At 39.8% G+C, this 11,948-nt stretch overlaps 1 protein-coding gene across 1 annotated transcript; it reads right to left on the bottom strand.

Moving 5' to 3' along the window:
- Positions 1–5,283: 5,283 nt before the first annotated feature.
- On the bottom strand, positions 5,284–8,877 carry LOC148548511 (uncharacterized). The gene is made up of 4 exons (XM_088495632.1): positions 7,619–8,877; positions 6,910–6,982; positions 5,954–6,756; positions 5,284–5,770 (listed from the first exon to the last, which is right to left on the bottom strand). Exons 1-4 carry the CDS (start codon positions 8,875–8,877, stop codon positions 5,284–5,286), a joined length of 2,622 nt encoding a protein of 873 aa, XP_088351758.1.
- Between the last annotated feature and the right edge of the window lie 3,071 nt (positions 8,878–11,948).

Genomic DNA, 11,948 nt, shown 5'->3' with positions numbered 1-11,948 from the left:
ATTGATTCGTTGAGGAGGGTAAAATCTTGCTAAAAATTTGTTCACCATGTTTTCCCAAGTTGTCAAGCTTTCCCTTGGGAAAGATTCCAGCCACTTGGCTGCTTTGTCCCTAAGTGAGAATGGAAACAAGAGTTGTCTATAGGTATCAGGATGAACACCATTAGACTTCACTGTGTCACATATTCTCAGGAAGGTGGTCAAATGTTGATTGGGGTCTTCTTGAACACCTCCTCCAAACGAACAGTTGTTCTGAACAAGGGTGATGAGCTGTGGTTTAAGTTCAAAGTTGTTGGCATGGATTGTTGGCTTTTGGATGCTACTTCCACAATTGCCTGGGCTTGGATTGATGTAAGAGCCCAAAACTCTTCTATCCTCCCCAGCATGATTTGCTCTACCTCCTCCCCCATGGTTGTGATCTTCTTCTTCATGATGGTTTTCCATGTTGTCTTCCATGTTTGTTTCAAAGAATTCCTCTTCTTCCTCAGCACCAACCACTTTCTTTCCTCTTGCCTCCCTCCTTAATCTAAGGAAGGTCCTCTCAGGTTCAGAATCGAAGGAAGTTGAAGCCCCTGCTTCTTCTCCCTGTCATACAACCATCAAGTGCAAGCAAGAAAAGATAGGTGCAGAAAGTATTTGTGTCAGAATTACTGTTAGTTGTGGGTGATGCAATATATCAAACAGTTAGTGGGTTAGCAAACAGAATTCAAAATAACAAAGAAAAACAAAAGAGTAGAGGGGGAAGGGAAGAAGTTTAACTAAAACAAAAAGTAAATCACTCAAACAGAAGATGAAATTCATAAAATAAAAATGCTCAATCTAGTGATCTTCCAATTTAATCATTGTTGATGCACAATCAATCCCCGGCAACGGCGCCATAAACTTGATGCACGGAAAACTTGTCTCTCAACAAATCTCCCTTCGGCAAGTGTACCGAATTTGTCGTCAAGTTAAAACTCACAATAGAGTGAGGTCGAATCCCAAAGGGATTGATTGATCAAGCAACTTTAATTAGAAGAATGTTCTAGTTGAGCGAATCCAGAATTTGGGTTGAGAGTTACAGAAAATAAAATGGCGGGAATGTAAATAATAGAAAAGTAAATGCTAGAATTAAAGGACTGGAAGTAAATGATTGAAAATAAATTGCAGAATTGTAAATGGGAATGGGGAATTTGCTCATAAAAGTAAATGGCAGAAATTAAAGAGAATGGGTAAGATCAGAGATGGGGAATTCATTGGGCTTAGGAGATGTTGCAATTCTCCGGATCAAGTTCATTTTCATCTCTTCCTCAATCAATGCACTCATTGATCTCCTTGGCAATCTTAATTGATTGAATTACAATTTCTTGCAATTCAATCTCTCAAGTCTTGATCAATAGCCAATTCCTTGGTCAATTGCTCATGAGAAGAGATGAAGTATGGTCACTGATTATACCACATGCATTTCCTAAATCAAGTATTGAGAGGGTTATAGTCACATACCCATCCAAACCCAATTTGGTCCAACATGAGAAAGCATTTCTAGCTTGATCTCTTCATTCCTCTTTCAAGGTTCAAAAGAGATCTAAGTTTGAATAGCTTCTTTTCCAAGATAACTACTCAATGGGATGAAGATCGAAAGCTTTCAAGTAAAATCCAGAGAAAAGATAGAAGAAGAATAATGAAAATTAGTATTGATCCATCAAATTACAACAGAGCTCCCTAACCCAATGAAAGGGGTTTAGTTGTTCATAGCTCTAGAAAATGAAAACAAAGATGGAGAATACATCATAAAACTAGAAAATGCAGAGAAGGTAAAATACAGAGAGTAGTTCTCTTTTTCCAGCCTCTAGAACTCCTTTAATAATTCAAAGCTACTCCTATATATACTACTCTTCTTAGCTTCTAGTTTGCTCTTCAAGTCTTGGGCCTTTGGATCTTGAGTTTGAAGCAGTTCTTTTCTTCATTTGGGCTTGGCTTTACTTGCAGAGAGAAAGTGCTAAGTGGGCAGAGACTTTAGCTCAGGGCGTTAGGGGTGTTAACATTTAGTGAAAGTATAAGTTCAAGAACGTTAGTGACACTTAACATTTTCACTAACGTTCCAATGTACCCCTTTGCCTCACGTTAGAGCCCACGTTAACTAGGTTAACATGGCTTCTAACGTGGCCTTGCCAACCTTCGAGAACGTTAGTGACACTCAACATTGTCACTAACGTTCCAGTGTGCCCCTTTTTGCTTCACGTTAAAGCCCACGTTAACTAGGTTAATGTGGCTTCTAACGTGGCTTTGCCAAACTTCGAGAACGTTAGTGACACTCAACATTGTCACTAACGTTCCAATGTGCCCCTAGATCTCACGTTAGAGTCCACGTTAACTAGGTTAACGTGGCTTCTAACGTGGCCATTCTTAGCCATCCCAACGTTAGTGACAATGTTGAGTGTCACTAACGTTGGCTCATCATTCATTCCTCATCGTTAGCTTCCACGTTAACTAAGTTAACGTGGAAGTTAACGTGGCTTCTTGGGGGGTTGTGTGGTTGCTTCCAACGTTAGTGACGATGTTGAGTGTCACTAACGTTGTCGACAACTCTCACTTCCTATGTTAGCTCCCACGTTAACCAAGTTAACGTGGGAGTTAACGTGGTGTGTTGCATCCTTAGGCCAACGTTAGTGACAATGTTGAATGTCACTAACGTTGGCTTCTCTTCCCTCTTTAACGTTAGAGGCCACGTTAACTAGGTTAACGTGGGCTCTAACGTGGCCACTCATGAGTGTTTGCCAACGTTAGTGACAATGTTAAGTGTCACTAACGTTGGCTCAACTTCCCTTCTCCACGTTAGAGTGCACGTTAACTTAGTTAACGTGACTCTTAACGTGGGCAATGATGGCTTTGAGAGTGTTATTGGCAATCACTTTTCTCATTAACCTTGCAAGTTACCTCCCTTTCCTTGCTTCCTTTGGTCCTGAAATCAAGCAACAGAGTGCATCAAAGTTCTAGTCCAAGTCATGGGTAATGCAGCATACAATTTGTCAAGAAATTCATGCAAAATCCTCATGAAATAATGTAAAATGCACAATGTATGCTTGAATCAAGGTGTAGGTGAATATCTACCCAAAACTAGCTTATTTCCTAAAGAAATGCATGAAACTACCCTAAAAAAAGTAAAGAAAAGGTCAGTGAAACTGGCCAAGATGCCCTGGCATCAGTTGATCCATCCATTGAGCTTGGGTTCCTCTTTGTTGATCCATCAATTGCCAGAGCTCCCTTTGTTGTTGAGCTTGTTCATCTTGGCTTCTTTGAATTTGTGAGTATTGCCAAGAGATTCCTTCTAATGCGGCTTGGAGTTGGTTCATGCTCAATGTACTTGGTTCATCTCTATCTTCTTGTTGTTCCCTTTCTTCTTGCTCCTCCCCTTGTCTTGCTTCTTTCCTCCTCTTTCTTCTTGCTAAAGGCTGCCTCTCTAATTGGACCGTGGTGACATGCTCCATCAATCTTTTGGCGATAGGCTTCCCAGGGGAGATTATTTATGTGTCATCAAATTCTTTAAATGGTACTCCAGCCTCCTCACACAAACGCAAGATAGTGCTAGGATAACCCAGCCAGCTGTCTTTTTGAACACCTTCAGCTATATTTAAGATGTTCTTGGCTATGGTTTCTCCCACATCTATCTCCCCTCTTTTCATTATGCAGTGGATCATTATAGCTCTGTTTAGTATCACCTCCGAGTTGTTTGAAGTGCAGATTAATGATCTTCTCACTATGTCATGCCATCCTTTTGCTTGAGGTAGGAGATCACCCCTTCTGAGTTTGAGTGGTTGTTTGTTTGAGTCCAACACCCAGTCTGTGCCTACTTTGCATAGATCACTTAGAACGTCTACACATTTTGGGTCATATTTAACCCTCTCTTCATAGCTAGGTTGCTTGAACCGTTTTGGCTTGGTTTTTAGCACTCTATTGATGGTGTCGGGGCCAAAGGGAACTACCACCCCTCGTACAAAACTCAAGTATGGTTCTTCCTCATCATCTTTCTTTATGACATTGGCATAAAACTCATGGATGAGGAGCACACTTATAACTTGGGGTTGATCACAGAGAAGCTCCCATCCCCTTTTTCTAATCACTTTTTGTATGTCAGGATATTCTTCATCTTCTAGCTTAAAAGGCACCTCCGGGACAATGTCTCTGCCTCTGCTTGTCATCCAATTAAAGATTTGTTCATGGTTTTGGAATTTGAACCTTCTTTCATCAAATGCGGGTTGCTCTTGCATGGGTTGCTTATCTTTCTTCCTCCTAGCTCGTGATGATGAGGCCATTGAATTGTGATGGCCGAATCTTTCCAACACCAAACTTGAAGCAAGGCTTGTCCTCAAGCATACAAGAAGTATAGCTGAGTGAGGCTTAGAATGATAAGTTTTAAGATAAGAAATGAAGGCTTGAAAATGATTGAAAAGGAGTTGTGGAATGAAGATGATATAGGTGGCTTAAAGGCCAAGGTTTGTGAAACAAGGATGAAGCACAAGAAGAGTGTTTTCGGATGAAAGAATTGGTGAAGTATGGTAATGGTATATATAGATGGGAAAGCAAAGTGAAGTGTGTTTGTAGTTGTGGGGGGGGGGGTTCAACGTTACTTTGAATGGTGGAAGCATTGTCTAAATGGTTTGGTTGTGTCATGGGAAGCATGAATCTTCTTGCTAATGCATGTTGAGCACTCTTCCCAAAGTACAAACTCTAAGACACATGTGACTTCCTTTTTCTTCTATGTGCATCCGTGAACTCCTCTCCCAAGATTCTCCATCACGTCTTTCTTTCCATTTCTTGCAACAAGAATTTAAAACCTTGATATTCTTAAAATGTTTTGACTTGTGCTTACAAATCTTTAATGAAATTCTAATGCAAAATTGATTAAACTAAAAAACATTAATGATAAAAATTATTTTCAGATGCCAAAAAAAAATAACTAAAATATTTTTTTTGAAAAAAAAAATAATATATATATATATATATATATATATATATATATATATATTGTTCTTTTTCTTGCATTTTTGTATGTGTGGACACCAAACTTAATTTGTGGCTAAGTGTTGCAAAAAGAAATTTTTTGCAGTTGCTTCAAGGTTGGTCACACCAAACTTAGTGTTTTACATACACTAGATGCATATTGTTATCTTTATTTTCTTAGATATATATGATGCAACCCCTCATTGTTGATTATTTAAAACATAAAAATAAAAGACTCCTGTGCATGAGTTGTCTTCCATGAAGCGCTTGTTTATTGTCCTTAGCTTGACAATGCAGCTTCCTTGCTCATGCTAAAAGTTGCACACTCTCTTCCTTGCTCCAGGGGCCACTAAGATAACGTTTCACCCTATGTCCATTGACTGTGAAGGTCTCTTTTGAAGTTTCATCAAGTAATTCCACATAGCCATGAGGGGATACTTTGGTGATGGTGTATAGACCAGTCCATCTAGATCTCAACTTCCCAGGGAAAATCTTTAGTCTTGAGTTGAATAGCAACACCTTTTGGCCTGGTTCGAATGTTCTTGGGGAGATCCTTTTGTCATACCACCTCTTTACTCTTTCCTTGTATATTTTGGCATTTTCATATGCCTCCAATCTGAATTCTTCCAATTCATTGAGTTGTAGTAACCTCTTTTCTCTTGCTGCTTGAGCATCTAAATTCAAGAGTTTGGTGGCCCAAAAGGCCTTGTGTTCAAGCTCAACAGGTAGATGGCACGCTTTCCCATATACTAGCTGAAATGGAGATTTCCCTATGGGTGTTTTGAATGCTGTCCTGTATACCCAAAGTGCATCATCCAGCTTCTTTACCCAATCTTTTCTTGTTGCTCCCACAGTTTTCTCCAAAATCCTCTTTAGCTCTCTGTTAGCAAGTTCAGCTTGCCCATTTGTCTGTGGGTGATAGGGTGTGGCCACTTTGTGAGTAACTCCATATTTATGGAGAAGAGAATTTAATTGCTTGTTGCAGAAGTGGCTTCCCCCATCACTTATAAGTCCCTTGGGTACTCCAAATCTAGTGAAAATGTTTCTCTTTAGGAATTGCAAGACCACGTTGGTATCACATGTAGTGGTGGCTATTGCTTCTACCCATTTTGAAACATATTCCATAGCCACCAAAATGTATTTGAATGTGTAGGATGGAGGAAAAGGTCCCATGAAGTCTATTCCCCACAAGTCAAAGAGTTCCACTTCCAAAATGAACTTCTGAGGCATCTCATTTCTCCTTATTAAACCTCCTGTTCTTTGGCATTCATTGCAATGGCTCACAAAGTCTCTAGCATCCTTGAAGATGGAAGGCCAGTAGAAGCCACTTTGAAGCACCTTTGCAGCAGTTCTTTCAGCTCCAAAATGGCCACCATAGCTTGAGTTATGACAATGCCATAGTATGTCCTTCATCTCAACCTCCGGTACACACCTTCTTATCATTCCATCTAGGCACCTTTTGAATAGAAATTGTTCATCCCAAAAGAATAACTTAGCCTCATGTAACAGCTTCTTAACTTGTTGCTTTGTATACTCTTGTGGGATGCTCCTTCCTACTTTGTAGTTGGCCATGTCTGCAAACCAAGGGGTTTGTTGAATTTGCAAGAGGTATTCATCTAGAAAATTCTCATTTACTGGTTGAGAGGTGTCTTGACTCGTCTCCTGTGGCAATCTTGATAGATGGTCAGCAACTTGATTCTCACTACCCTTTCTGTCCTTGATCTCAATGTCAAACTCTTGTAGAAGCAATATCCTTCTAATTAGCCTTGGTTTGGCATCCTGTTTTGACATTAGATACTTGAGAGCAGCATGATCAGTGTAAACTAAGATTTTGGATCCAATCAAATATTGCCTAAATTTATCAAAAGCATACACCACAGCTAGTAGTTCTTTCTCCGTTGTGGTATAATTTCTTTGAGCTTCATTCAATACTTTGCTTGCATAGTAGATGACATGGTGCTTTTTGTCCTTTTTCTGCCCCAGCACAGCACCAATTGCAAGGTCACTTGCATCACATATAAGTTCAAAAGGTAATTCCCAACTTGGGGGTGTTATAATTGGTGTTGTGGTGAGCTTAGCTTTTAGAGTCTCAAAGGCCTGTTTACATTCATCATCAAAGGAAAAAGGGTTGCTCACCACAAGCAAGTTGCTTAGTGGTTTTGCTATTTTAGAAAAATCTTTGATGAACCGCCTATAGAATCCAGCATGGCCCAAGAAACTTCTAACAGCTTTTACATTTGTTGGTAGTGGAAGCTTTTCTATAATCTCTACTTTTGCCTTGTCCACCTCTATACCCTTTCTTGAAATTTTGTGACCAAGAACAATTCCTTCCGGTACCATAAAATGGCATTTCTCCCAGTTCAAAACCAAATTGGTTTTTTGGCACCTTTTCAAGATTAGAGTAAGATGGTGTAAGCAATCATTGAAAGAATCACCATAAACGGAGAAATCATCCATAAAGACTTCAATAAATTTTTCTACCATGTCTGAGAAGATTGATAGCATGCATCTCTGAAAGGTAGCTGGGGCATTACACAATCCGAATGACATTCTCCTGTAAGCAAAAGCTCCAAAAGGGCAAGTGAAGGAGGTCTTCTCTTGATCCATGGGGTCAACCACTATTTGATTATACCCAGAATACCCATCAAGAAAACAGTAATAAGCATGGCCAGGCAACCTTTCGAGCATCTGGTCAATAAAAGGGAGAGGGAAATGATCCTTTCGTGTGGCATCATTTAGCCTCCTATAGTCAATACACATCCTCCATCCTGTCACTGTTCTTGTTGGAATAAGCTCATTATTCTCATTAACAATAACAGTCATCCTACCTTTCTTGGGTACTATGTACACTGGGCTGACCCATGTACTGTCAGAGATAGGGTAAATGATCCCAGCTTTACATAGCTTCAGTACTTTCTTTTGAACAACCTCCTTCATTGTGGGATTTAATCTTCCTTGAGGTTGTACCACTGGTTTAGAATTTTCCTCCAAGAGTATTTTGTGCATGCATATGGCAGGGCTTATGCCCTTCAAGTCATTAATAGTCCACCCCAATGCATCTTTGTGAGCTTTCAATACCACAAGGAGTTTTTCTTCTTCCTCTGCACTCAATGTAGAGTTGATGATCATTGGGAAGCTGTCCTTTTCACCCAGGAATGCATATTTAAGATGAGGGGGTAATGGTTTCAACTCTTGTTGTGGCGCTTCTTCTCTCTTGGCTTCACTTGGTTCCTCTGGTGCTTCTAATTTGTTCTCTTCTTGTTCTTGGATGTCCTGGACTTCCTCCTGTTTCACTTGATGGTTTGTTTCAAATACTTCTTCCACCAAAGAATCCACCACATCAACCCTCATGTAACTCTCTTTCTCAGTGGGGTACTGCATTGCTTTGAAGACATTTATGGTCATTTGCTCATCATGTACTCTGAAGATTATCTCTCCCTTTTCCACATCAATGATTGTTCTAGCTGTGGCAAAAAAGGGTCTACCAAGGATAACTGAGTTGCTCCCCTCTTCATCCATATCTAGGACCACAAAATCGGCTGGGAATATAAAATTTTCCACTTTCACTAAGAGGTTCTCAACTACACCATTTGGTATTTTGATAGATCTGTCAGCAAGTTGGAGTGACATCCTTGTGGGTTTCAGCTCTTCTATCATCATTTTCTTCATCATGGTAAGAGGCATTAAGTTAATGCTTGCTCCCAAGTCACAGAGTGATTTATCAATGGCTATGCTCCCAATTGTGCAAGGTATGAGAAAGCTGCCTGGATCTTTAAGTTTTGGTGGCAGCCCCTGTTGAATGATGGCGCTGCACTCTTGAGTGAGAATCACTATTTCTTTCTCTTGCCAACTTCTCTTCTTAGTGATTAATTCTTTAAGAAACTTTGCAAATAATGGCATTTGTTCTAAAGCTTCTGCCAATGGAATGTTGATTTCATGTTTCTTAAAGATTTTCAAGAACCTTGGAAATTGTTGTTCCTTCGTCCCTTTGTGTATCCGGGTTGGGTAGGGAAGCTTTGGTACATATGCTTTCACTCCTTCATTCTTGCTCTCCTGTTGTGGCTTCACATTCTCCTTGTGATTGGGGTGGCTGTCTTGAGTGGATGTCTTGCTTTGTGGCTTTTCATTTCTTTGCTTTTTTGAGGTGTTGATCCTTTTTCTTTATCTTGCTTGTCTACTGTGTCTTGCTCCTTGAGTTTTGTCGCTTGCTTGTTAGAACTTTCTCTGATTACTTTGCCACTTCTCAACTGCAGAGCCTTACATTCTTCCCTTGGGTTAGGTATTGTATCACTTGGGAGGATGTTGGTCGACCGTTCAGCTAGTTTGGCCAATTGTCCCACTTGCCGTTCAAGGTTTTTCATGGTGACTTCATATCTCTCTTGCCCTTTGATCAAGGTTTGAGTGGACTAAGCAATTGTTTGTAGGGCTACCTCAAGACTTGAAATCCTATTTTCATGATGGTCAATTGGTGATATGATGGGGGCTGATTGTTGTTGCTAGAAATTGTTGGAAGGGCTGGTGTGGAAATTTTGTGGGTTGGATGTTGGTACAGGTGATGAGTATTTTGGTGAAAAATAAATTTCTCCCAAAATACATAAATCTAACCGGCAAGTGTACCGGGTCGTATCAAGTAATAAAAACTCACGGGAGTGAGGTCGATCCCACAGGGATTGAAGGATTGAGCAATTTTAGCTTAGTGGTTAATTTAGTCAAGCGAATCAAGAATTGGTTGAGTGTTTTGTGATTTGCAGAAATTAAATTGCATGGAAGTAAAGAGAACAGGGAATTAAAATGTTGAATCTTAAAGAACAAGAAATTAAATAGCAGAAACTTAGAATTCAAGAAATGTAAATTGCTGAATCTTAAAGTGCAAGAAATGTAAACGGCTGGAATTGTAAAGGGAATTGGGGATTGGATTTGCAGAATTTAAACAAGGAAAAGTAAATTTGCATCAAGCAGAGAAGTAGAAGAGGGTTTGGGTTGAATCGGATCTTGAAGCAGTAAAGTAAATGAATATTGAAAGCAAGCAACAAAATGTAAATTGGGAATTTAGATCTCAGGACCCAGAGACTAGAAAACCAAGTCTAGATCTCAATGCCTTCCTAGATCCAACAAGAACAATTGCAAAGGAAATTGTAAATTGCAAGGAAAGTAGATGAGAATCAAGTAACAGAAACAGAAATTCAATTGCAGTAAATAAACAGAGAGATCTAAGGATGAGATTGAAACAGAATTTCTTCAATTCTTCAACCCAAGATCCAAGACAATTGTAATAGAAATTGAAAGCAATAAAACTGAGAGGAAGAGAAGTGAATTCTCCTTCCCCAAGACAAAGAAATTAAAGATCACTCAATATCCAAAGCTCTCCGAAAACTATTCTGAAAATTCCAAAAAGAAAGCTCCCCGAAGAACTTGAATTCTAACCTATTTATACACTTTCTTCCAATGATCTTCAAGCCTTGAGTTGGGCCTTTGTTCTTGGTGGAATTGGGTTGAAAGAGGCCTTGGTTAATTGCTTTTGGAGTTTGAAGAAGAACCAAAACGAACCAATTGAACCGGATTTGAGTTTTGCAAAAGTTGGACCAAAAGTTTGAGCAAAAGTTAGGGGTCTAACTTTTGCTCCAACTTTTCATATCAGCTAACACCACTTTGCTGATACCAACGTTGGTGCCAAAGTTAGGGGTCTAACTTTGGCCCTAATGTTGGCCTTACCTTGTGTACTTGTGGCGCCAACGTTAGCCACCAAGTTAGGGGGCTAACGTTGGCGCAAACTTTTGCTCCTCCTTGTGATTTTCATGTGCCAACGTTAGCCACCAAGTTAGGGGGCTAACGTTGGCGCAAACTTTTGGTGCCCAGGGAGGTTTTCTTCATGCCAACGTTAGCCTCAAAGTTAGGGGGCTAACGTTGGCGCAAACTTTTGGTGCCCAGGGGTGAATTTCATGTGCCAACGTTAGCCTCAAAGTTAGGGGGCTAACGTTGGCGCAAATCTTTTGGTACCCAGGGAGTGATTTTCAAGTTCCAACGTTAGCCTCCAAGTTAGGGGGCTAACGTTGGGGCTAACTTTTCAACCAAAAGTTTGTGCAAAAGTTTGATGCTAACTTTAGGTCCAGCTTTTTGCTTCCTGGTTCAATTTCACTTATTCCATTGTCCTCTCTTCACTCCTAGCCATTCCTTCTTGCTTCAACCTTTCTCCAAGCTTTCTTCACCTGGTTCAATTTCACTTATTCCATTGTCTTCTCTTTACTCCTAGCTATTCCTTCTTGCTTCAACCTTTCTCCAAGCTTTCTTCACCTATCATTAATCAACCAAACACATCAAAGCTATGCTCAAAATCATGAGATATTCATTCTTTCATAATATGTAACAATTATAGTATAAAACCTCATGAAACAGCATGAATTCATACATGGTTGATTAAATCAAAGGAAACATGAAAATCTACCCAATTAGCTTGCTTATGGCTCAAGAAAGTGCATAATTCTAATGAAAACAAAAGAAAAAGACTAGTTAAAATAGGCTAAGATGACTTGTCATCACAACACCAAACTTAAAGCTTGCTTGTCCTCAAGCAAGAAATAAATTTATGCTCCAAGGTTCTTTCAATTAAGATGGATTGAAGAATAACTTGTAAAGTCCAGTGAGTGAAGTGATCAGGTACAGTGGGGTGAACTCTAAATCATGTGCTCTTGCAAGGGCTTCAGTGCTTATTAGTCCTCACATATTCGGAGTCTTAGGTCTTAGGATTTTCATCCAAATGGTATCATGGAGATCTCTTTATATGTAATCACCTTGAAGCAGCTTATAGTTTCTGTGCTTTGGCCTCGACTCTAAGTGTCATGTCTCAAAGCGGCTCTTTAGATAAGCTTTCAATCAATACTCCTAACCCAGTTGGTTTTAAGGTATTAGGTGTTGAAGCACCCCTAAGGATTTACTTGCTCAAGCCTCTTTCTTTGACACACTTCAACCACAAG

This window comes from Arachis ipaensis, chromosome B8, assembly GCF_059453495.1.
Source record: "Arachis ipaensis isolate K30076 ecotype BB chromosome B8, ASM5945349v1, whole genome shotgun sequence".
Classification (NCBI taxonomy): Eukaryota; Viridiplantae; Streptophyta; class Magnoliopsida; order Fabales; family Fabaceae; genus Arachis; species Arachis ipaensis.
This window is presented reverse-complemented; position numbering and strand designations above follow the sequence as displayed.